Source organism: Trachypithecus francoisi, unplaced genomic scaffold, assembly GCF_009764315.1.
Source record: "Trachypithecus francoisi isolate TF-2019V2 unplaced genomic scaffold, Tfra_2.0 Lachesis_group19, whole genome shotgun sequence".
Taxonomy (NCBI): Eukaryota; Metazoa; Chordata; class Mammalia; order Primates; family Cercopithecidae; genus Trachypithecus; species Trachypithecus francoisi.
The window spans coordinates 22,771,587-22,799,451 of record NW_022681464.1 but is presented as its reverse complement, the minus strand read 5'-3'; the positions used below and the strand labels follow the sequence as shown (position 1 = coordinate 22,799,451).

Here is a 27,865-nt window from a genome sequence, read left to right as displayed (position 1 = left end):
ATTAGTCTGTTTCACTGTTTCACAGTCTCTGCCACCTGGTTCCTTTCTACCAATCAAAAAATATTTCTCATGACTCCATTTATAAACCTTCTTTTCAAATTGGGGTTATTCATTTTTTTCTCAAACACCTTGTATTTTTAAAACTACATTTTAAAAAAGAGTTTGAATTTTTGCTATTTTCCAGGCTCAGGACAGGAACATTCATGTTTATACAGTATCTCCACTAATTTCCCAACTTGTTATAGTCCTCTTGCTAAGAATATCCTTGTCCTCTTCAATTTTAAGTATGATTTATTGGGTATAGTACACTTGAAATGTTATCTAGTTCATCATAAAGCACAATATTGACTCAGAATTTTGCAAAGTTTTAAAAATTATAATTGCATTAATGGGAGACATGGGTTGCTTACCAAATATTCATAGGCTCACACACATTTCTCAGCCCCACTGCAATTAGCAAGGGCCCTGAGAATAGTTCTGCACAAATGGGTCATGAACAGAATACACAAAAATCAATTTGAGGCCAAGACACTAAATGGATGGTGTGTGACCCTTCAGCTTTCTCTTCTACTGTCAAGGAGACCATGAAGGGCTTCAGTTGTGATGATGGAACCAGAAGATGTTACTTTGTGAAAGCGAACTTCCCTGGAGAGTCACAGAAAAAACAGTGGACTTCTGTGGATTAGAAATCAAAAGATATAGTCTTACATCCTGGAGATCTGGGAAATGTTACTGGAAGCACAACCTAATCTATCCTGATTAACACTATTGATTGATATAACAAGTAGATAACGTCTGGTAAAAACAAACTAAAAACTAAAAAATCTAAATTTAATTATATGGCATTTGATGAGCAGTCTAGTATAGGCTAGAAAGATCATGATAACTTATAATAAAGATCAACAGCAGTATCTGATACTGATATTTGATAATGCTATTGCTTGCAATAAGTTGCAGTGCCAATCACGTGAGCAATGAATTCAAAACACTGGAAACTGGAAACTTAAAAGGGTGTGTTGGTTACTACGAGCTGTGTTTGGCAAAGTATTACAAGAAAGATGATTCAGCAAAGAATATCTCAGTCTGGAAGCAGAAGTTTGGGAAAAAGTGAGAGATAAAATTGAAAAAGTCATTGAGAGACAAATCCTGTTAAAATAGCTTTTATGGCAAAGATCAGATTCAGAGTGGCTTCTTTGCTTATTTTAAAACCTATCACTTGGGAGCCAAGGCAGGAAGACTGCTGGAGCTCAGGAGTTTGAGACCAGCTTGGGCAACATAGGCAGACCCTGTTTCTGCAAAAAAATTTTTAAAATTTAGCAGGACATGGTGGAACGTGGGAAGCTACTTGGAGGCTGAGGCAGAGGATCACTTGAATCCAGAAGGTCGAGGCTGCAGTGAGCCAATATTCATGCCACTGCACTCCAGCCTGAGTGACAGAGTGAGACCCTGTATCAATTAATCAATCAATAAACTATCATTAGTCAAAGTGGTTTAGGGAAATAGTCAAACGAAAGAGACTTTCTGTCTCTAGTATGACACCCTCCAGATAGCTCTCCTTAAATATAGAGAAGCATAAGATATGAGAACAAAGAAATAAAGATCTAGAGAATGGCTCATACTGACGTCTGGGTATGATTTCACCAAATAAACTGACCAGTAACAACAGATGGAAAGTCTAATGTGTTTTTAAGACTCACTCTGAAAAATTATCCGTCAAGTTTTGTGATTATGTGAGCCTTACAGTCCTTGGACTCCCAACTTTCCACTGGCAAGACCTTAATTAAGAAAGCTGTACAGTCCTGATCCTGGCATATTCCACAACAGCCTCTTCAGACATGGCTATGGAACATCCTGAAAACCAGAAGAAACTCCCAAAGCCATAAAGAACAGTGGACACAACACTAATCCCAGAGAGCACATTAGGCCTTATCTGGTAGCTGATTTCTACCATTCTGAAGGCTTGGAGAATCTTTGCAATGTCTGCCCAGCAAGATTTCAAGATCTTAGAATTCCTATGAATTCTGCTAGATATCTCCCATTTTTTCCCTTTCTGGAATGTAGTTTTGCTTTTATTCTATCCCATTTCCACAATTAAACACTAGGTGTCATGAGACTGAGGATATGCAGATACCTTGTCTTCTTATTTCATCTGTATGAATCTAGAGATTATAGTATAATAGCCAGAAACTTGGACTTTGAGCTTAAGGCAGTGACTTGGTGAGACTTAGTTGTTTTTTATTGGGGCATGTCACAATAAGGGAACAAGAAAACATTTTTGTAACCAGAAGGGTCAACCATGACAGTGACAATTGTTTGTCAGTGAATATCCAGGTGTGGTCCCCTCACCCCAACCCCTGCATAGGTTATTCTCAGCCCCCTTGCTGGGAGCCATGTGTCTGTTTCTGGCCAATTTGCCGTAAGCAGAAATGATGTGTATAACTCCTAGGCTAAAATATTTAAGAGCTAGTATGCCATCTGTATGCTTCCTTCTCCTGTCAAACTAACTGTGTAGGCCTCCTGTTGGGTTGAAGAATCACCAAGATGAAAACAACTTGGATCCCCAGACACAGGAAATCTTCCCTTGAATCTATAGTGGACATTGTAATACTCTATGAGAAAAATCCACACACTGTGGAAGCCAGAAAGCAAATGGTTAAATACTAACTGACTTAGCGTTTTCTGGAAGCCAGAAAGCAAATGGTTAAATACTAACTGACTTGGAAGCTACTAACCAGCTTTAGTAGTGAAGAGATTAAGAACAGAGGCAATCTGTACCCCAAATTCCAGAAACGCTTTAAAGGTGAAGGTACCACCCATCTCAGAATGTGGAGCCATGTGAACAAAAAACAAGAGTATTAGGAATTTTCAAAAGAAACTCTGAAGATCCTAGAAGCCTTTCCGTATCCACGCAATAGGAAAGCTAGTTCTCTTCAGCACAATTTTAGAAATTTGTCATCTACCAATGCTATCAGAGATACTCTGACCTTTGCCTCAGGCAAAGTTGTCACAGTGGAAACAGAGAGCCACACTGAAAGCAGAGAAATAAGTGAAGGGCCATATGCTGTATAATGAGGTCTCCATCTTCCTTCCCTCCTCCACCTATTAACATTCCATTATACAATCTCCCTTCCCTTACTCCCCACAAACATGTAGCAGATTGAATTATTCTCAAGAATTGACTAAACCAAGAAAATGAAACACTATGTATCTGAACATTCTCACAATAACATGACTTGCTCTCATTAAACATTCTATAGTGAAGATTAACAGTCAAAAACATATACCCATCATTCTTCGCAGAACTAGAAAAAACAATTCTAAAATTCTTACGGAACCAAAACATAGCCTACATAGCCAAAGCAATACAAAGCCAAAAGAACAAATCTGAAGACATCACATTACCTGACTTCAAATTATACTACGGGGCTGTAGTACCAAAACAGCATGGCACCGGCATAAAAATAAGCATGTAGATCAATGGAAAAGTATAGAGAACCTAGAAATAAAGCCGAATACTTACAGCTAACTGATCTTTGATAAAGAGTAAAAAACAAATCGGGGATAGGACACCCTAGTCAATATATGGTGCTGGGAAAACTGGGAGGCCACATGTAGAAGAATAAAACTGGATCCCCATCTCCCACCTTACACAAAAATCAACTCAAGATGGATCAAAGATTTAAATCTAAGACCCAAAACTATAAAAATTCTAGACAATAACACTGAAAAACTATCCCAGGCATTAACTTGGGCAAATAATTCATGACTAAGACTGCAAAAACAAATGCAACAAGAACAAAAATAAATAAATGGGACCTAATTAAACTAAAACACTTCTGCACAGTAAAATATATAATCAATAGAATAAACAGACAACCTTGTGGGAGAAAATATTACCAAACTATGAGTCTGAGAAAAGACTAATATCTGGCATCTACAAGGAACACAAATAAATCAGCAAGAAAAAAATTCTCATCAAAAAGTGGTCAAAGGACCTGAATAGCCAATTATGAAAAGAAGATATGCAAAACATCATGAGATGTTGGTGTGGATGGTGAAAAGAGAACACTTTTATACTGCTGGTGAGAATGTAAACTAGTACAACCACTATGGAAAACAGTATGGAGAGTATTTAAGGAACTCCATTCAATCCAACACTACTGGGTATCTACCTAAAGAAAAAGAAGACTTATGAAAAAGACATATGCACACATATGTTTATATGGTTTATAGCAGCACATTTCGCAATTGTAAAGATATGGAACCAAGCTAAGTGCCTATCAACCAACAAGTGGATTAAAAATGTAGTATATATACACCATAGAATACTACTCAGGCATAAATAGGAATGAAATAACGTCTTTTGCAGCAACTTGGATGGAGTTGCAGGCCATTATTCTAAGTGAAGTAACTCAGAAATGGAAAATCAAATATTGTATGTTCTCACATAAGTGGGAGCTAAGCTATGAGGATGCAAAGTCATAAGCATGATATAATGAACTTTGGGGACTTGGAGGAGGAGGCTGGAAGAGGGTGAGAGATAAAAGACTACGTATTGAGTACAGTCTACACTACCTGGGTGATTTTGGAGCACCAAAATCTCAGAAATCACCACTAAAGAACTTATCCATGTAACAAAATACCACCTGTATCCCATAAACTATTGAAATATAAATAGCAATTAAAAATAAGTAAATAAATTGATTCTTGAAAAATAATAAAAAATTAGGTGAGTGTGGTAGTGAGCACCTGAAAAAAAATACATATCTACAGACTTCAAATATTATTTAAGTACTTTTTACCATCAGAGTTGTAAGCTACTTGACACTGGAAAAAGTAAAAGGGATAGAGAGCAGATTAAAAAGAAATTATGTATAAAATACAAGAAGATGTCTCCAAACTAAGAGTGTGTATCTCAAGATTTGCAATATCCACTCAACATTCAACACAATTATTGAAAATAGATCCAGGCCAAAAGCAATTTCACAACACTAGGAGTAATGGGAAGATCTTAAAGTTTTTGGAGAGGAGAAGGAGGAAAGGAGTGAAGAGATAAGTATATACAACGATCAGTAGCTGGGATGACATCTGAATTTTTAGTGGCTAGGCAACAAATGGAAACCAGAAAATAAAGGCCTAAAACTGTGAGAGCAAATGCTCACCATTCTAGAACTCTACACCCAGGGCATTGCCAGTCAAGATGAAATGTAAACCAAAATCATTTTCAAATATGCAAGTGGGAATCTTTACAAAAATGGTCATAATATTTTGCAGTTTCTCCTATCCCTTGAATCTGAGCTTAAGCATGTGACTTGCTTTGAATAATGAAACATTAGCAAGCAGAGAGACTCAAAAGCTGGCTGTGCACTGGGGCTTGACCTCTTGTGCCATTGGAAACCCAGAGATCACCAGGAAGAAACCAAGTCTAGACTCCAAGGATAAGAGATCATGTAAGGGAATGGGGCCACAACTATCTCAGCTATACAGCTGAAGTCCCAAATATGTGAATGAGGCCATCCTAAACTTGCCCATCGGGATTAGCCAAACTAGCCAGACCACAAGAACCTCAACAGCTGACTCCACATAATTGAACTAACAGTTGTTTTTAGTCATTAAGTTTTGGAGTGGACTGCTGCACAGCAAAAGTGAACTGCTATACCCTCATCTTTTCTCAGGAGGCCTCCAGAGAATGTACACCTCCAGGCAGAAAAAAGAAGATATAGTTGGTTCCAGGAAGCAGTTGATCCAGCGCTATGAAGTAGCAAAGAGAATGCCTTGGCATACTTTGAAAGTTAGACACGAGAGAGTAGCTGAGCAGCAAAAATGAGCAATAAGTCAGACTGGAGCAGAAAAGAGACTACAGGAAGGCATTGTCAAAGAAAAAAACACAAGCAGAAATGAAGTAGTTTTAGACTTGTGAAAAAAAAAAAACAAGACAGGCAAAGAAACACCAAGAGGCAACTACTAACTCCAGGGAAACAGAATTACATAAGAAATGGAACATTTTCATGCTACATGCTTTAAATCAGTTGTGAGTGACAATTATATATATATTACATATATTATATATTACATATATTAGCTTAATGCAGTAAGAAATGCCAAGAGTGTGTAGTAGAAAGCTGTTATTTGAAATATGACATTAAACATTTTACAGTAGCTGCCTCTAAGGAGGACCAAGGAGGATTATGAAAGAGTGGGCAGAGGGCTCCTGATCTCGGAGTACAGTTTAATGTTTTAACTTATGTAACTACTGTATTTTGGAAAATAGAAAATTAAAATGGAAACCAGGCAAAGCACTGAAGCAACAAATACCTAGGGAAACAACCTCTTTCTAAACTTACATCTCTTATATCTCTCATATCTTATATCTATGTTTATATCTATGTATCTTGTATATTATGGCTATACTTATTTCTTTGAAAAGCTCTGGCCAAATACTTATCAATAAACTGCAAAGATGTAAACATTTTGAACCTTGAGTTCTCTCCCATAGTAATTACAAAAATAAATAGAAGCATAACAGGTATTACAAAGAATTTCATCATAGCGTTTCATAAGAACAAAACAATTTAGAAGTCATATAAAAATACAAGAATTAGAAACAAGTAAACATCACATATTTATACAGTAAATGTTCTTCAATAAAATTATAGTTTTGAAGAGTGATGCCATAAGGATAGGCTAATTTAAAATATAAGTAAACAGAGAAAAATGGAAAATAATATATCCAGTATTATACAAAATTTGTAAATAATATATGTATATGGTATGCATATATAAAAATTACATAGAAAGATGATTTCATTGCTCTCTCTTTTTGTCTACTTTTTAGATTATCAGCAAGGATTTTGTATCACTATATATAATGAGAAAAGACATAATATTGGTTTACTATTCAACTTATAATATTTTAAAAATTTTGTGTCTTTATGAAACTATAATTTCATAGAAAAACCTTAAAATATAATGGAAATGAGTTCAGTTTCTGGTAATCACATAATAGCTTCCTGTAGATTGAAATTACAATCTGTGCACACAATATGAACACCAAATATATGAAGGCACCGGAGAGTGACCAAAAGTAGGGCAGAAACTAGAGGAGGTTCTTAAAAGAAGGAGACCGCAGGAGAGAGATTCTTATTGATCCAGCTTTTTCTTGGAAGACACCTAGCGGTCAGAACAAAAATCAACAGACTTCAGAGAAAAATAAGAGTGTCTGGAGTCGGTATAATGTCCAAAATTATCACAAATTGTGACTGATAGACAAGATAAAATTTAGTCAATGGACATTGACTCCAAGATGATCTGGGGTAGTGAAATTTCAGAGAAGGACTTTAAAGCAGCTGTTATAAATACAGTCAAGGAATAAAGAAAGAGATGGAAATAATGAGTGAAAATAGAAATTTTAGTAAACAACAACAATAAAAATATGGAATTAAACATACAATCATGTATATGTATAATAAAACATATTATCATGTATATGTATAAAACATAAATAATGCAAATGAAGTAAATACTCCAATTAAAAGTAGAGTTTTACTAATTACAAAATCAACTGCATGTCATCTATATGAGATGAACTTTATATATAAAGATACAGAGAGACAAAGTAAAAGGATTCAGGGTACACCACATACCATGCAGATGTCAGTATAAAGAAGTCAGTGTGTTTCTACAATATCAGACAAAACATGCATTAAGACATGGAGTACTATTAGTGTTAAAGGTCATTTTATAAAGGGTCGATTGGTTAAAAAGATACAACAATCATAAATATGTATAAATATCTAACAAAGCTTCAAAATACATGAAGCAAAAGCCAACAGAACTAAACAAATCTATAATCATAGTGGGAAATTTTAACACCTCTCATCCAGTAATTGATAGAATACCAAAAAAATCACTAAGTTTACAGAAGTTGTAGAAAAGAACAATTATCTTAACATAATTGAGATTATAGATTTTGTGTCTAACAACTGCAGAACATATATCATTTTCTAATGCAAAAGAACCTCACCTAGACAATAAATTATAATATAAGCTCTAGTAAATTACAAAAATGAATTTGTACAATGTATGTTCTCTGACCAACATAGACTTCACTGTAAACCAATGACACTAAGACATCTAGAAAATCCTTAAATATTTGTGAATTAAAGAACACATTTCTAAATATCTCATGGGTTAAAAAAAAGACACTGCATGGGAAATTTGAACATTTAGGTTAGAATGAAAATTAAAAGATGAAAATATTAAAATACGTGTGATATACCTAAAGCTATGCTTAGATAATACCTTATAACATATTTGCTTTTATTAGGAGAAGCAAGGTTTAAAATCAGTTATCTAAATTTTTACTTTAAGAAGCTAGACAAAGAAATGTATCCAAAAGTAGAATGAGGAAACTCAGAGTAGGAAACAATCAAATTAAAAACAGAGAGTAATCATGAAAATCTCAGGTGCATTACTTTTTGGTGGTCTAATTTTTAAAAAAAAAAAAGAAAGAAAAAGATCAGTTACAAATATCTCGTTTTTAAAATTAATTATCTCGAATATTAGATATCTCAGGCAATTTTTTGTCAAACACTTCTTGGGAGCTACTTGATGGCTGACTTCTCTTATAAGAGCTTAAAGAGAGGATGATCTGTATAGTGGAAGAAAAGTAGAGATGGAGACAGGACATAGCTAATGTTTGCATTAGAGCCAGGAATACATACTAGCAGACCCAGACATGGAAATGATACAGAAGCATAAAGTCCTCCATGACTGGGGGTATTTCATGGTGGTTGAATGACCTCATACTTAATTGTATGTACAAACTGAATGTTATCAGGGGCTACCCCTATTGAAAATGAGGAAGTTTTACTTAAAAGTGGTCAGAATATTTCACAAGAAATCTTTAGTTAAAGAAAAAAAAGCAGGTTACTGTAGTTATCTTTGGGGATACGGAGCATGTTGACAGATATCAACATGCTCCGTATCCCCAAAGATAAGTACACCCAAGTAGCTGGGATTACATGCGCCCGCCACCACGCCCAGCTAATTTTTTGTATTTTTAGTAGAGATGAGATTTCACGATGTCAGCCAGGCTGGTCTCAAACCCCTGACCTCGTGATTTGTCCGCCTCGGCCTTCCAAAGTGCTGGGATTACAGGCGTGAGCCACCGCGCCCTGCTGAAAACGTTTTCTTTTAAAAATCTGAAATATATGTGGAAATATACTCCATAAAGGAAACAAACAAACAAACAAACAAAACAAACAAAAAAAAACCTCCCAGGTAGCAAAAATTATAGGCATTGTAGAAGGAAAGAAGTATTGCTTACTAACCTATTTGTGATTTTAATTCTGCATCACACTTCTGGGCTGTTCCAAAGCAAACTTATAGCCAATTCTTTCTTAACAAGATCTCTTATTTTCTCAATTTCTCCTATCATTTTTGCTTCCTAACTCTCCCTCTCAAAAAAAAAAAAGAAAAAAAGAAAAAAAGAAAAAAAGAAAAGAAAAGAAAAGCAAAATAAAGTAGTGAATTGTTTCAGATGCTGTAATTAAAATAGAAAGATTTTGGCAAGAGCTGGAGTTGTGGGGAGAGGGATGGAAAAGATTTCCACTACAGGAGTTTCTGATCTTGCTAACAGATGTACCAGAGACAGAAATAAGCTAAACAAGGTTCCTAGTTTTCCTGCTCCTATAGAAATGCCTGGTATTCAGTTGGCAAAAAAATTAGCCTTGGCTCATAAAATCTAATTCCAGGAAATATTGTTACCATTTTATCTCTACATTTATCTTAGAAAGGAGGAAGATAGGTTAAAACTTTGTATCCAACATATAATAGATTCAGAATAGTCTACATATAATTTTTTAAGTGGGTTCAATAAATCAATATGATGGCTAAGTACTTTCTTTGGTTTTAAACATGTCTAGAAATGCTCCTTTCATTATTCCCAATTTTCTGATAACTGGATGAATAAAAAAAATGTTTCAAGGAGTACCGGAATACAGCATTATTTCTTTCCTCTCTGATACATTTTTAATATCTGTGATTGATCTTCCAAATTAAACCTAGAAATACTTCTGCCTTTGACTTTCCAGTCATACACACTGAAATGTGATTTACTGCCTCTTAGTTTCCTAGATACAAGCAATTACATTGCTTGCATTTAGGACTATTTTAAGTGAAGTGCTGATAAAACCAGTTAAGTCTTCCCAGACCTCAGTAGTTATTAGGTTCTATGCTTTCTGTAACCCTTCTTTTAAATGAACTAATATGGTTTTGTTCTCATGAAATAGTTTGGAATGGTACTAATACAGATCAAAATGTCAGAAAATATTAAATGTCTTTGAAGTCACTTTTAATATTATAAAACATCAGCACAATTTTTCTCTTTTATAAAAAACAATCTAACAATAATGTGATGTTAAAAAAATACATAGACATAGTTATTTTACCTCCTTGCTGTTGACCTTAACACAAAACCTTTCTGGGACCAGTATAATACTCCTATTCTTGAGTCATTACTCTGACTTTCAGTAGCATCCTATATTGATTTTAAGGTCTCGCTTATGGCTTTTTAGGCATTTCATGGTTTAAATATTCTATACCTTTCAGATTGATTACTTCTATATTATCTGTCACTTTTTTATTGTCAGAGCAGGGGCCGCTTTCTGCTCTGTTGTCACAAATGGATTCCCATGAGGCTAACACTTTTTATGCATCTTGCCAACAGAAATTGCTACTTCTTGAAGTAAGTAATTTGGAGCCTCTTACAGCTTTTTAAAACATAGGTGTAACATTTTTTTTCCACTGGATTTGGAATGCTCGCTTATCTGAGGGTTTGTTCTTAAACTAACTGGAATGATTCTGGAGAAGCTTTTGTAAACACTAGAGGCCGGGCTCACGCCTGTAATCCCAGCACTTTGGGAGGCCGAGGCGGGCGGATCACAAGGTCAGGAGATCGAGACCATGGTGAAACCTCATCTCTACTAAAAATACAAAAAATTAGCCGGGCGCGGTGGCAGGCGCCTGTAGTCCCAGCTACTCGGGAGGCTGAGGCAGGAGAATGGCGTGAACCCGGGAGGCGGAGCTTGCAGTGAGCCGAGATCGCGCCACTGCACTCCAGCCTAGGCGACAGAGCGAGACTCTGCCTCAAAAAAAAAATAAAAATAAAAAAAAAATAAAAAATAAAAAAAAAAAACACTAGATACGTGCGCTTCTTGATAGTAGTGTTTCTTTTATCTACTTCCCTTTCCTGAAAGTGTGTCAAACAAGCATTTTCTGGAATGCAACAGCTGTTTAAATTGCTTTCTTATCACTGATCTCAAGACTTTTCTAATATTATTTGTGTGCCTTCCGTAAAGGGGATGACTATTTCTTCAAGATGTAGTCTGATTTGCCAAGGTTCTCAGTGGTCTAATTGGCATATCTTCCTTTTTCCCTAAGAAAGCTATGAAAATACTTGTAGCCCCAGAATTTCCACAGAAAATGTCTACTTTCAATCCACAGGTAGTACAAAAATCATTGTTAATTGTAAATTTGATGTCTGTGCTTTATTTCCATAGAATTCCCTAAGAATTAAAATTTAAAATTCATGTATTCTAAAATATCGGTTTAAAATGCATTGTAACTTTGCAATTTAAAAAAGAACTAAAATGTTTATAAACAATAAGCATTATAATTTTAAAAAGGAAAAATTTAGACCAATTTATATTTTAGTGCCAAATACGGTCATAATTCCTATAAATTAAATATCATTACTATGAACATTTACAGAATTGCAGAATGTGGTATCTGAAGGGCCTTTCAAGATCACCTAATCCAAATTCTTTATTTCAAAGACAATGACTTGTTTAAGGTTAAATATTGAGTGAAAGGAATAGGAATTACAGTGTTATTTTTTGTATGTTATGACTAGCAAATTTTCTCTACACTAAAGTGTCTGCCTCAGAATTTTTTCCAAGTTATTGCCAGAGTGAAGATAATAAATTGGAAGAAAAACTTTAAAATAAAACTTGTATTTATGGAAGCCCCAGGCTTACCTCCCATTTTAAAGGTACTTTAGTTATTAAAAGTACAACATTTGAATGCAGTAGATTTATGGGCTGACAACTTGACAGTATTTTACTCTCTTATAATTGGATGAGGATCGCTCATTATCATATAAAAATTTTCAATAGTATGCATAATAGAAGTAACTCACTTTTTCATAAGAACAATGTTCTTATTAATAAACAACAGATTCTGCAACATGGAATAACAGAGGCCATGTGATTAATTTACGATGGGTCACAGTTATACATTTTTGGGCCATTTTCTGGTATATGTAATCAAGGTCAAAAGTGTAAAAACTGATAGTAACAATAAATAATTTTCCAGATGTTTGCATTTGTGGAAGATCATGTCATCTAATTCCTCTTTCTAGAAAATTAAAGGTGGGAGGAAAAAAAGGTAAAATCTTTATGAAAGTGGCCTAGTGCCATTTTGTTGAACATCATGGTATGATTTTGCTGATGCAGCTGTAACAACTACCACAAACTAAGTGGCGCCAATGAATACAAATGTGTTGTCTTACAGTTCCAAAGATCAGAAGTCAGAAAGAAATCTTATGGGGCTAAAATCAAGAGGTTAGCAGAGCTAGTTCCTTCTGGAGGCTCCAGGAAAAGAATTTGCTTTCTTGGCTAGCGTCCCCAAATCACATCTCACTTTCCATTATCATGTCACCTTTTTCCTTCTGTTATCAAATCTCTCTGCCTCTTTCTTATAAGGACATTTGTGATTACATTTCGGGCCTGCTCAAATAAATCCGGGTAATCTCCTTATTTCAAAATCCTTAATTTAATCACATCTTTAGAGTCTTTTTTTTCCAAGTAAGATTACATTCACAGGTTCTGGTGATTAGGATGTAGATATCTTAGGGGACCATTATTTAGTCTACCAGAATTAATATTAATTTTAAGACATATGTTTGTTCTCATTTAAATAGTATCTATCTGGAGGTAGAAATAAACAGACTGTTAAACACTTAAATTACATTTTTGGGTATTTAACTCTAACCTATACAGAAAACTTCTAACAGGACAGATGACCCCTTGGTTTAGTAACAATAGCATTCCTATCATCAGAGTAAGAAAGTTGCTATATTACAAAAACTGCCCTTAATCATCTCTTTTTAAAGACGTAAGGACTTAGAGTTCGTTTAAAGAAGAAGACAAAGTCCAAAGAAACAATTCAAGAGTTGGAATATGGCCCTCAGGAAAGCTACTTACCTCCATGTTCCTGTACAAATGAGTTTCTGCTTCAATGACTCAAGATAGCTGGGAGGGAAACATCCATTCCAAATATCTAATTCTGGCATATAACTTATATGAAATTAAAATTTATTATTCATCTTCTAGTGCAGTCTTGGTAAATGAAAGATATTGAATTATATTTTCTTGGATTGAAATAAACACTTGAATTTCTGTTCACAGATGTCCTCTTTTAATTTACTTGACATATATGTCTTTTAGCCACCCTTTTGGTAAATAATCTGTGTGATTCAATTTAAAATGCCTATACTGCAAACCACTACAAGTACTATTCATTTTATCTTGTAATTTTATATTCAAGTATTCACATGACTCTCAATCTTGCCTTAGATAAGTAGAACTTTCAAAGTGTAAACACTTGGTCAATATTCTCTGATGTTCTCCTTTAGTCATAGGACACCGGTCAATAGCAAAGGTATTTCTCTCAATATCCTGTCTATCAAGAAAGCAGGGTGCTTTGGTTCTGGGATCGGGGTTTATTTCCTAGTTAAAGGTCAACATTATTGCTCACAGAACAAAATCCTTACTTACTACCATTCCTGGATCTGGCTCCAGTCAAAGAAGCATCCTGGTTTAAGTGTTTCTGTTTTATAGAAGGCTGAGTCTTCAGTCACTATTCTTGGTCTTAGAGATTTGAATGATATTTTCCAAATTTGGCGAGTAACCATAATACGTCCTCCTCACATACCTCGCGCTTTCTAAATATCCATTCACTTGACTCTTCATTACATTTTCCAAAAAATTACCCTGATTAATTCTAACCTTTCTAGATTGTCAAATGCCAAAAAGGAAAGAGAATGGCAACAATGTTCCCAAAATATGTAACTTTGGAAAATCTATTTTATTTCCCACATAAGTAAACAAATTCTCAAAATAGCATCCCTAAAACTAAAAAACTAGATAAACTGTTTTAGCCTTACACATATGACATAAAAGAGCAGGATTTTAACCTCAAGCTACTGAGAGGTATAAAAGAATAGAGGGCAACAAGAAAAATGGAATTCCAGGAAAAAAGAATAGTGGAGTTAAATTATCTATAGACCTTGGAAAATCAAAGGTCTGCTAAGGAAAGGCTTCAGAACACTGAAAACCTGTATTTAAAGGTATGCAAAGCATTTTACCCATTTCCTGTGCCCAATTTCCACTTCATATTTACAGGCTATCTCATGAACACCGAGACTAATGAAAACTACATGTGTGGAGTAAAGAAAATGGGTGACACATTCTATCAGGATTTAGCTCTACACAATATATGAAAAGGCCATTCTCTGTCCCATAACTTTCCAACTTTTTGTTACAAGGCTTACAATCTCTCCTTTACTGACAGCCTTCCTATTCATATTTTATAGATATATATTGGATAGAATTATCCTATCCATTCACAATTACCTTCAGGTTTTCTGGAGACTTACTATAAATGCGAATTTGTTAAACCTCATTTGTAATAACTATCAGTCTGAACTGTAAATGTAGCTGAAATATTCTCAACATAATTTTATGTTTTTATTACTTTTTAAACTCTTATTTTAGGTTCAGGGTTACATGTACAGGTTTGTTACACAGGTAAACTCATGTCATGGGGGTTTGTTATACACATTTCATCACTCAGGTACTCAGCCTAACACCTATTAGTTATTTTTTCTGATCCTCTCTCTTCTCCAAACGTCCGCCCTCAAGCAGGCCCCAATGTCTGTTGTTCCTCTCTTTGTGTCCATGAGTTCTCGCCATTTAGCTCCCATTTATAAGTGAGAACACGAGGTATTTGGTTTTCTGTCCCTTCGTTAGTTTGCTAAGGATAATGGCCTCCAGCTCCATCCACGTTCCCGCAAAAGACATGACATCATTCTTTTTTATGGATGTGTAGTATTCCATGCTGTATATGTACCATATTTTATTTATCTAATGTGTCACTGATGGGTATGTAGGTTGATTCCATGTTTTTTCTATTGTGAATAGTGCTGCAATGAATGTTCATGTCCTTGTGTCTTTATGGTAGACGAATTTATATTCCTTTGGATACAAACTCAGTAATGGGATTGGTAAGTCGAATGGTAGTTCTGTTTTTAGCTCTTTGAGGAATTGCCATACTGCTTTCCACAATGTCTGAACTAATTTACACTCCCAACAGCAGTGTATAAACGTTCCCTTTTCTCTACAACCTCGCCAGTATCTGTTATTTTTTGACTTTTTGACTGTTTAATAATAGCCATTCTGACTGGTATGAGATGGTATCTCACTGTCGTTTTTGATTTGCATTTCTCCAATGATCAGTGATATTGAGCCTTTTATTTTTCATATGCTTTTTGGCCACATGCATATCTTTTTTTGAAAATAACATAATTTTAAATAAAACCTTTTTAATGTTAAATTTTCAGAAGTCAAGTTAAAATATATAAACATATAGTCTGCCAGCACTCAATGACTAAGCCAGGGCACATGTGATTTGTACATATAGTGCCAATTCTACAACACAAGTCTCATTTAAATAGATGCTTTTTACTATTTCTTTCATTTTTTTTTTTTTTTGAGATGGAGTCTCGCTCGGTTGCCCAGGCTGGAGTGCAGTGGTATGCTCTTGGCTCACTGCAAGCTCCGCCCGCCTCCCAGGTTCACACTATTCTCCTGCCTCAGCCTCCCAAGTAGCTGAGACTACAGGCGCCCGCCACCACGCACGGCTAATTCTTTTGTGTATATATATATATATATATATTTTTTTTTTTTTAGTAGAGACGGGGTTTCACTGTGTTAGCCGGGATGGTCTTGATCTCCTGACCTCGTGCTCTGCCCGCCTCGGCCTCCCAAAGTGCTGGGATTACAGGCATTAGCTACCGTGCCCGGCTGCTTTTTACTATTTCTAAAGCAATAATGATAATAACACAGAAAATAGAGAACCATGGCCCTAGTATAAATGATGGAATCAGAGCTCATTTTTCTCATAAAATTATTATCTCTATACTTGCTTATCAAGCTACTAATAAAAAGTCAAGTAGCTGATAAAAAGGAGAAGAATCAACTACTTTAGATAAGATTTCACATGCAATAAATCAATTCTGCTGTTCAGTACCCCTTTTTTCTAAGAACTTTGACTTTACTAAATTGCCACAGCTATTCTACAATAAAACAATCTGCACTTGACACAAAAATAATAATATTTACTAGTCATAAAAGTTTAGCAGCCAAAACTAATCATATCACTTAAAAGGTACTAAACAAGCAAAATAATTCTTTGGTGTCTGAATGTTGATTCAGTAAGTTTTAGTTAAGTCTTACACTATTTAAAAGAGTGCTACTGTGCAGCAGTAATTTTTCCAACCTCATTGAATAAAACCAATTGCCTCTGTGGAAAGTTAAATGTGAAAATATGTTTGAAATAATAGTAACTTTATATCACAACATGTACAACCTCAATTCAATCCATGGCTTGTATTTGCCACACACACCTGCTTCCATTGGTTTACAGAAAGATCTGTGAACTAAACTGGGTATCCTACATAAGTAAAATTTGCTTACATTAATCATTCTCAAACGTTTTTGTTCTCAGGATCCATTTACATTCTTTATTTTCTTTTTCTTTTTTTTTTTTTTTTGAGATGGAGTTTCGCTCTTGTTGCCCAGGCTGGAGTGCAATGGTACGATCTCGGCTCACTGCAACTTCTGCCACCTGGGTTCAAGCGATTCTCCTGCCTCAGCCTCCCGAGTAGCTGGGATTATAGGTGCACGCCACCACACCAGGCTAATTTTGTATTTTTAGTAGAAATAAGGTTTCTCCACGTTGGTCAGGCTGGTCTTGAACTCCCAACCTCAAGTGATCCACCCGCCTCAGCCTCCCAAAGTGCTGGAATTACAGGCACGAGCCACTGCACCCTGCCCGGGATGCATTTGCACTCTTAAAAATTATTAAGAAATACAAAAGGCTTTTGATTGTATAGGTTATATCTATTGATATTTACCGTTTTGGAAATGAAAACTGAGAAATTAGAAAATATATATTGATTCATTAAAAATAGAAATAATAAATAACATATTTTTGTGAAAATAACTATCCTCCCTAGCAAAAAAAATGGTGGTAAGAAGGGCACTGTTTAACATTTTTCATATTTCTTTAATATCTGGGTTAATTAAAAAAGAGATGGATTCTCTTATCTGCTTCTAAATTGAGCATATTGCCGTTTGTTGTTTTGGTTATAGTATTTGGTGAAAATCCAGCCTCAGATATGTAGCTGGAAATGGGAGGGTATTTTCAGATAATTGTGGATATTTTTCTTTGATACTACACCCCAACTGAGCAAGTGGTAGTTTCTCAAATATTATTTACAATTTGGACTCAGAAGTCATATCAGTGAAACTCTCATATCTTGTTAAATTAAGATCCACTGGTAAGATCATACATTGGTCATTTTGGTATATTAGTTTGTGGAGTTATGCAGGTCTTCCAAATACTGACAAATGCATTATGTCATATAAAAATCCCATTTGTTAATATCATGCTTATCTTTTTAGAAAAGTCTGTACATTTTGGAAGGATGTCAAGCTCTCAATAGCACATATAATACTTTTGATACACTTGTGGGTTGAATCTGCAGATGTGAAAGCTTCTTTATCCAAGGAATTGCAAAAATAGTATGAATTAAAACAAAAACAAAAAAACAGCCAAGTGCAGTGCATATGCCTGTGGTCTAAGCTGCCCCAGAGTCTGAGGTGGGCAAATCGCTTGGGCCCAGGAGTCCAGCCTTACCAGCATTACCCCATCTAACACAACATTACCCCATCTCTAAACAACAAACCCAATCTAGTATAACAATATGTAATATCAGTATTTACATTGTATTAGGTATTATAAGTAATCTAGAGATTATTTAAGGATCCGGGAGGATGTGTGTAGACTATGTACAAATACTATGCCATTGTATGTCGGGAACTTGCATCCTTAGGTTTTGGTATCCACAGGGGTTCTAAAACCAATCCCCCGTGGACACTGAAGGATGACTGAATAAGTTCTACAAAATTCTAATTTTCATTTGAAAGCCCAAATGTTTTATGGACAATAAATATTATAACTTGTTTTATTTGAAGTGGCAAGCCCATTTTGTTCCTTTTCAGGTAAATGTATGTCAAATGGTTTAGTTTGATTAATCACAGTTTGCCTGTTAATTGTTAAGTAAAAATGATGTTTTATTAAAAAAAAAAAGTCGAGTTCAATTCACAACTCCAAATATCACACAAGTGCTTTTCCTAGAGACAACTTACTCTGATGTGCAGCAGAACTGTTTTAAATGCACTTCACATTTCATCACAAAGAATATAAAAAAGACATGTACTAAAGTGTTGAGTAATTTAATGCAATTAATATTATTTTACTTTTAATGGAAAAAACCGCAACTACTTTTGCACCAACCTAATATTTACTACAACAACAACTGAACATTTTTTGTTTTTTTGTTTTTTTCCATTTTTTTATTATACTTTAAGTTCTAGGGTACATGTGTACAACGTTCAGGTTTGCTATACATAGGTATACATGTGCCATGTTGGTTTGCTGCACCCATCAACTCATCATTTACATTAGGTATTTCTCCTAATGCTATCCCTCCTCCAGTCCCCCACCCCCCGACAGGCCCTAGTGTGTGATGTTCCCCATCCTGTGTCCAAGTGTTCTCATTGTTCAGTTCCCACCTATGAGTGAGAACACGCAGTGTTTGGTTTTCTGTCCTTGTGATAGTTTGCTGAGAAGGATGGTTTCCAGCTTCATCCATGTCCCTGCAAAGGACATGAACTCATCCTTTTTATGGCTGCAGAGTATTCCATGTTGTATATGTGCCACATTTTCTTTCTTTTTTTTCTTTTTTTTGAGAGGAGTCTCCCTCTGTCGCCCAGGCTGGAGTGCAGTGGCTTGATGTCGGCTCACTGCAAGCTCCGCCTCCCGGGTTCAGGACAGTCTCCTGTCTCAGCCTCCCGACTAGCGGGGACCACAGGCGCCTGCCGTAGACTACGCCCGGCTAATTTCTTTTGTATTTTTAGTGGAGACGGGGTTTCACCATGTTAGCCAGTATGGTCTCGATCTGCTGACCTCGTGATCCACCCGCCTCGGCCTCCCAAAGTGCTGGGATTACAGGCGTGAGCCATCGCGCCCGGCCTAACAACTGAACTCTGAATTAAAGTTCACCATGCAAGTGCCTGGCAGTGAGGAACACACTGAGCACTGCTGCACCACTGCCTTGGTTTATACTAAGGTATCAGCAGTTGTACCCACCATTGTTTTTATACCATAAGCACAAATGTCAACACAGTGAAAAAGACAGATATCTTACTACCATTTGAAAATTGTTTATAGGTCCTTCCCCTCCCCCTCTTTCTCCTGGAAAGGGTCTCGTGGATCCCCAAGGGCTTATAGACTACACTTTAAGAACTGTTGGTCCAGACAACACTGAACAAATAAAACACTTGCTAACAAGTGAAAAATATTGTTTTCAAATCCTAAAAATTTCAGTATTTTCTGAATATGTTTATATACAATAAAACCATTAAAAATAACTGTTTCCCTTTGTCACAAAATATTTTATTGCTTGTTGAGGTTCTGGCCAAGTGAATGACGTAGATACTTAGAGAAAAGGAAAAAATCTCCCTAAGGCACTAGCTTCCAACTCTGATCCCAATTGGATGGCCTGGAGCTTAGAGCCCTTAAACTCATTTTTGAGGGAATAGTTTCCCCACTAGGTGTCTACAAGGAAAGAGTCGTGGTGCTATTGGTGAAGGACAAGATTCAGTAACATTAACACCTAAAGGAGATAATACAAATCCAAATCAAATAGACATTTATTTTCACCTCTCTGTTCCCATCATCTTTCTATCAGTAATACCTATTTACTTTTCATGACTATGGAAGCCAAATGAAACTAGCACATATGTTCCACACAATGCTGTCCTGTAGCTGACTTTTAACTAGAAATTCATACTGGTCTGATTTGATTTTCTAACTTTTAGGTTCAGAGATACATGTGCAGGTGTGTTATATAGGTAAATTGCATGTCTCAAGGATTGATGAAGAGATTATTTTGTTACTCAGGTAATAAGCATAGTACCTGATAGATAATTTTTCGATCCTCACCCTGCTGCCTCCCCCCACCCTCAACTAGGGCTTGATGTCTCTTGTTCCTTTCCTTGTGTCCATATGTACTCAAAGTTTAGCTCCCACTTTAAGTGAAAGCATGTAGTATTTGGTTTTCTGTTCCTGTGTTAGTTTGCTTAGGATAATGACCTCCAGCTCCATTCATGTTGCTGCAAAGGACGTGATCTCATTATTTTTTAATGGCAGCATAGTATTCCATGGTAAATACGTATCACATTATCCAGTCGGCCATTGAAGGACATTTAGGTTGATTCCATCTCTTTACTATTGTTAATAGTGCTGCAATGAACATATGCATGCATGTGTCTTTATGGTAGAGTGATTTCTATATACCCAATAATGGGATTGCTGGGTTAAATGGTAATTCTATTTTAAGTTGAGAAATTGCCAAACTGCTTTCCACAATGGCTGAATTAATTTACGTTCCCACTAGTCGTGCATAAGTGTTCCCTTTTTGCCACAATCTCACCAGCATCTGTTATTTTTTGACATTTTAATAACAGCCATTCTGACCAGTATGAGACAGTATCACATTGTGGTTTTGATTTACATTTCTCTAATGACTAGTGATGTTGCACATTTTTTTCATATGTTTGCTGGCCACATGAATGTCTTCTTTTGAAAAGTGCCTGTTCGGCTGGATGTGGTGGCTCACATCTGTAATCCTAGCACTTTGGGAGGCCGAGGCAGGTGGATCGCTTGAGGTGAGGAGTTCAAAACCAGCCTGGCCAACATGGTGAAACCCCGTCTCTACTAAAAATACACAAAAAATTAGCTGGGCATGGTGGTGCACACCTGTAATCACAGCTACTTGAGAGGCTGAGACAGGAGAATTGCATAACCCCGAGAGGTGGAGGTTGCAGCAAGCTGAGATTGTGACACTGCACTCCAGCCCGGGCGACAGAGTGAGACTCTGCCTCTAAATAAATTAAAAAAAAAAAAAAAAAAGTGTTTGTTCATGTACTTTGCCAACATTTAATGGGTATTTTTTTCTTGTAAATTTATTTAAGCTCCTTCTAGGTTTTGGATATTTGACTTTTGTTGGATGTATAGTTTGCAAATATTTTCTCCAATTCTTTTTTTTTGAGACGGAGTCTCGCTCTGTCTCCTGGGCTGGAGTGCAGTGGCTGGATCTCAGCTCACTGCAAGCTCCGCCTCCCAGGTTTACACCATTCTCCTGCCTCAGCCTCCCGAGTAGCTGGGACTACAGGCGCCTGCCACCTCGCCCAGCTAGTTTTTTGTATTTTTTAGTAGAGACGGGGTTTCACCGTGTTAGCCAGGATGGTCTTGATCTCCTGACCTCGTGATCCGCCCGCCTCGGCCTATTTTCATAGTTTCTTTTATGTAGAATCTCTTTAGTTTAACGAAGTCCCATTTGTCAATATTCGTTTTTGTTGCAATTGCTTGTGGCATCTTTGTTATAATATCTTTGCCAGGTCCTATGTCCAGCATGGTATTTCCTAGGTTATCTTCCAGGGTTTTACAGTTTTTGGTTTTGGATTTAAGTCTTTAATCCATATTGAGTTCATTTTTGTATATGGTGTAAGGAAGGGGTCCAATTTTAATCTTCTGTATATGGCTGGCCAGTTGTCCCAGCACCATTTGTTGAACAGAGAGTCATCTCCCTATTGCTTGTTTTGTCTATTTTGTCAAAGATCAGATGGCTGTAGGTGTGCAGCATTATTTCTGGTTCTCTATTCTATTCCATTGGTTTATGTGTCTGTTTTTGTAGCAGTAGAGAAAATACTTGCAAACAAGTTAAAAAATACTTTTTCAAATCTAAAAAAATCAGTCCTTTGTTAATGTGTTTATATGAAATCAAATAAAACTGTTAGTAAAAATAAATTTTTAAAATCCAAAAACATGAAGTTAAAGTAAGCAGTTAGTTATAAAACTAACAGCATTTGAAATATGAGTTGGGAATACAACTACCATATTGACTGAGATGTTTGAGAATGTACAGTTTTGTGTTGAACCTGAATTTACTTAGTAATATGTCCTAATGGTGTAAATGATTAGAATGCAGAGCTCTGTTATTTACAAATAATTACACTTAGTTTGTAAAAGATTTTGAGCTGACAGAACTTAATTGTACCCAAAATAGTTTCATAATTGCAGAAAATAAAATAAGCCCAGTTAAAAAGTTTTGCTTATAATTCAGTTATTCAAATATTTAAATAGTGTTTATCAAATTTCTCAGCCTACATCTAGTTATGGTTTTTGACAGCTATTGTTCAGTGTATTTAGAGTACATGATTATCTTACATTACACGGGTAAATTTTTTTTTTTTTTTTTTACATCTGGATAGACAGGCAGTGGCCATTGTCCAATAGGTTGAAACATTTCAATTGTCACTGAATCAAAACAGACCATTTGACCACATATCTAAAACTGCAGCTAAGTTAAGGAAATTTGCAAAGAAAATACACTATTTTTAGTTATTCAAGTTTCTTTCTCTATCAGACATTAAAACCTAAGTAAAATGTGCATTCAAATCACACCTGTTTCAGTTTCTCAAAAGTGCAATTTCAGCTAATTTAACAATTCATTCCTCTTAGGGATACATTTTACTGGGAGATTTAAGCTAGTGAAATCAGCCTGAGTAAATCATGCAGTTAACTGATTTTTGATAATAGAAAAATTTGGCTGGTTGGAAATGCTTAAAGACTGTGGAAGTACAGAATGTGGTGGGTCACTAGAAAAAAATTCTGCTTCTATAACCAGGAGACAAAGGCTCCAAGTCTCATGTCACTAACTTCAAGTGCCATTCTCTAAAAATCTATTCTTGGTCTATTACCCAAAAACAAGAATTAGAAAGTTGACAGAAATAATAAATTCAGGGTTACACTAAAATATAATACAGAGGGGTGGTTGAATATCACCAGCTTTTATATTCCTTCTGTCAGATGCCAACTCTTAAAATTCTTATAAAAATTTTTGTTTGAAAAGCTAGATACCAGTGTGCTGTTTCCTGTCTATACATGTCAGATTTTAAGCTTTAGAATAGCAAAAAAATGCTCTGTCCTTGTAGTACAGGAACGTATGATGGCTTGATTATATTAGAAAACAAAAGCCAGTATTATCATTTTCAATTCAATTATTGAATGTGATTTGGTTTCTTGGGTGGTCACTTTAGGTACCACCTCTACGTATCATTGCACAAAGACAGTATTCATCATCAGCTTACATAGCAAGCAAGACCTTCCTCAGTTTCCTCAATCTCTGCTGCCACATATACCAGCTGATCTCTCTTCCTCGAAACCAATACCAGCCACGAAATTCATTAAGTTCAAAGATGTCATGTTTTTTGGTATATCCTAGGCTCATGTGTGTGTGTGTGTGTGTGTGCGTATAAGAAACGACTCCTTCACTTTGTAGAAGGGTAAGGAAGGCCCTGTAATGTTCCTTCAGGAAAACATCCTTCTCTAGCTACTCTTGTAATCTAAGCAAGAAGTATATGGTTTCAGGGAGTTTAAGGCTCTGTGTAACCCAGAGCCCCTGTGTTAAGTTCCTGTTTCTAAAGTATTGGAATAGGCTAACAAGAAAGACCGTGAAATCTATAAGCATAAATGTTTCTGTTCTCTTGTTCTGATTTAAGAGGGGCATATTTCTTTTGAAGTTCTTTTGGATTCTTAACCAAAAGAGCTTATTAAAACTAAATAACTTATTATTTAGAACTTATTAAAAGACCTAATTAAAACGAAATAATCACAAAGTGAATCACTCTGGAAAGTGCAATTTAAAATCTGTAACTATAGCTTTTGAAATATTTGGGTGTTATATATACAGCATAAATACAATGATATAAGCCTTGGGGGAAATCCTAGCACTGTATACATATTGTGTAAAATATTGGTTAATAGAAAAATAATGACTTTAATAAATAATTACATGTTAAAATTATAAATAGTTTAAGTGATATAAATATAAATTGATGGAAATAAATAAAATATTCATGTTGTTACAAAATTAATATCAATTTTATGTCACATATAAAAACTACTTAACTAGCTCAAGTTTTTCTATCATAAAAGCAGAGGTTTTTTTTATTTCTTGGCTTGACGAGAAAAAATTAAATGGATGTTTTCAGTTTATCAATAATCCATTGTGTTATTCTGGCCATTCTTACAATAACTTTATTCATCTTATAGTAGCACATTATTTTCTAGAAAAAAGCACTGCTTCTGCTTTATGTTATGGTTTCTCTGTGTATTACTTATCCATGCTATAGGTTACCTGGAGAAAGATTCCTTTTTCACTCATTTCTGGATTACAGTATTTTGCATATAGAGAATCTGTTTTTGTTTTTTTCTCTTTCCTACTCCATCCTGAGACAGGATTCAAATTTATTTGTGAACAAACACAACTGAAAAAATACATTTAAACCAGCTGAGGAAAAATAAAAGAGCAACAGGCAAGCATGGGCCATAAAATAGAGCCTATCTACTTCCTGAAAGCAAATAACAAATATAAGCCTATGTATCCTAGCAAACACTACTAAAAGGAAACCCGGTCAGTTCAGTGCCCCTGAGATCAAACAAACAGAACCTGCAGAATAAATCCTATTCACTCTTCCTGATGCTTACACCTGACAAAAATTTCTGGTCCTAAAGTGGGTATTGTGAATTTAATGGACAACATCCTCTTTATAGTGAACACAACAATGAACTTCATTGGAGCCATTTCTTACAGTGACCCTCAAGGTAGTAATTCTATAGAGAAGAGATAATACATGATCAGAAACTGCTTTCTGCTGGTCTGATTTAATTCAAGAAGAGATTTTATATTACCTAAGGGAATGGATTACTGAATCACAGTTTTGACCAAAGAGATTGTAGCTATAGAGAGTTTGAGTTTCTGTTTTTGACAATCTCTGCAATTGCCTGTGCTGCCAATTATAGAGGAACCAAACACCTCAGCACCTAGATATGCCGGGGAAACAGTTGACATGCTGTTGGGGAAAATGTATAGAGGAATAGTATGTCTCTGAATAGACAGGAACTGAGAAAATACTCCTAAATTGGTTCAACGTTTCTTTAGTTTCCTGTGTTCCCAGTGCCAAGGTTAGTGACTGGCAATGAACTGAATTTGCTATACTTGTGAAACTTTGGTTTTACTATTGATATTCAAACGACCTCTATTTACTCATGCCAAAATTCTTTTTTCTCCATTTTTTTTTTTTTTTGAGACGGGATCTTGCTCTGTCACCCAGGCTGGAGTGCACTGGCACGAACTCGGCTTACTCTAATCTCCACCTCCCAGGTTCAAGCAATTCTCCTGCCTCAGCCTCCCGAGTAGCTGGGATTACAGGCACAAGCTGCCATGCCTGGCTGATTTTTGTATTTTAGTAGAGGCAGGGTTTCACCATGTTGACCAGGCTGGTCTTGAATTCCTGACCTCAGGAGATCCACCTGCCTTGGCCTCCCAAAATGCTGAGACTATAGGTGTGAGCCACTGCGCCCAGCCAATTCTTTTTAAAACAAAAGATCATTTTTAAATACAATTAATACCACTTGATATCCTTTTTCTAAATATACCTGCCCTTGACTTCAGAGCTGTTTATATTTTATGTAAGTAGTTGACAAAAATCTCCTGTCTGGAAAATGTATAATACAGATGGCCTTAAAATGCACTCATTATCTATTTAGAGTTAAATAAATGTAAATATATATAAGATGAATTTTTAAATATAAAATATATAATATGCAAATTAAACAAAAATACTTAAACATAGTTTGAATGAAAGCTATAATAATCATGAAAAATTTATGTTTATACATTTATATTTATAATTATATAGTTTTCAAATGTATAGCATGCTATTTCCTAACCACTAAAACCTTACTAGGGATATTCTATTCTGAACAAGTCTCATGGCCTTACCACTCTAGGAACATCTCATATAATCCTGGTGCTTTTAGATAGTATTTTATTTTTATTATGCTCATCTTCATTCAATTGCATTTTGTTTATATTTTTGTTTTCTGGAAGATCTATAGCTTCTGGTGGGTGTTTTCAAAATTTATTCTATCTTGAAATCTATTTAACAGAACATGCTGCTTCCAAATTGTTCAAGTTTTGCTGTTTTTAATGAAGGATGCATAATTCTTTCACTTATGAAGAAATGTACACATTTAGGTCTTTCTATCTTGTAAAAAATAATCCATGATTTTTAATAACTGATATATATCCTTCCTGTATTATAATTTTATACTTCTTCAGAAAATGTCAAATCAATCTTCTAATAATGGTCATTATGTACAGTTCTGCTTAATTGCACTGTTTAAAATAAAATCCTTGCGATATTTTAGAGTTGCATTTAGTTTGAGTTTTTGTTTTTGAGACAGGGTCTTGCTCTGTTGACCAGGCTGGAGTGCAGTGGCTTGCCCTTGGCTCACTGCAGCCTCTGCCTCCTGGGCTGAGTAATCCTTCCACCTCAGCCTCTTGAGTAGCTGGGACTACAGGTGCAGGCTACCATGCCTGGATAATTTTTGTATTTTTAGTAGAAACAGGGTTTTGCCATGTTGTCCAGGCCAGTTTCAAACTCCAGAGCTCAAGTGATCTGCCTGCCTCAGCTTCCCAAAGTGCTAGGATTACAAGCATGAGCCTCGCTTGCATTCAGTTTTACAGAAACTTCTAATTACTTGCTATTTTCCTTCTCTCACAAACCATGTAGGATTTTTACGAGCAATGCTATTATGACTTTCCTCAAAAGTTTCAAAACTACAGGTGCCACGGCTTTAAAGAGTCACTGGACAAAAGGAAACGCTGCCATAAAAAAGAACAGATGTCCTCCCTTAGGGCTCTTGTTATGCTTTTTTCCTTAAAGTCAGAGCAACTTCTAAAGTTAATGTTTCCTGCATAAGCATTCCCATTGTTACTAAGTTTTCCCCAAGTCTGGTTCTGAATTTCATGAAAAGGACAGAAATATTCCTTGCGTCCATCTCCTAACGTATCTTTGCCTCCTCTAGCTAAAGCTTCTGCTGTGACTGTTCTCCCTTTGTGTCTTGCATTGATGAGAACACTTGGTACACAGAGTTCTCTCTTCAGTGTGTCCCGGGTTCATCTGGAACTTTCTCCTCACATCATTTAGCATTTTTCCTGTATTCTCGAGTTTTACAGCCAAATCAAAAGACTACAGTCAAAGTGATAATCCTTGAAAAGTACTTATCATGGGTAAGTAAGGAGATCTACAATTGGCTTTTACCAGAGACTAATATTAAGACACGGAGAACTTGTGTTACGTCATTCTTGCACTGCTATAAATAAATACCTGAGATTGGGTAATTTATAAGAAAAGCGATGTAATTGGCTCATGGTTCTGCAGGCTGTACAAGACGCACCTACTTCTGTGGCATCTACTTCTGAGGAGGCCTCACAAAGCTTCCAATCTTGATGGAAGGCAAAGGGGGAGCAGGTACGTCACACAGC

The 27,865-nt window shown here is 35.7% G+C and overlaps 1 protein-coding gene across 4 annotated transcripts in view; it reads right to left on the bottom strand.

Annotated features, from left to right (window-relative positions):
* Positions 1-27,865, bottom strand: part of CCDC178 (coiled-coil domain containing 178) — a 477,586-nt gene that overhangs the window by 240,522 nt on the left and 209,199 nt on the right. Inside the window, exon 18 of one of the 4 annotated variants that reach the window (XM_033178031.1) lies at positions 419-675. The exons of the other annotated variants lie outside the window; for them this stretch is intronic. Coding sequence (XP_033033922.1) covers positions 595-675 — 81 coding nt within the window. The 3' untranslated portion in view covers positions 419-594. Of the gene's footprint in view, positions 1-418; positions 676-27,865 lie in introns of those variants that run through there. 4 annotated transcript variants of the gene reach the window in all.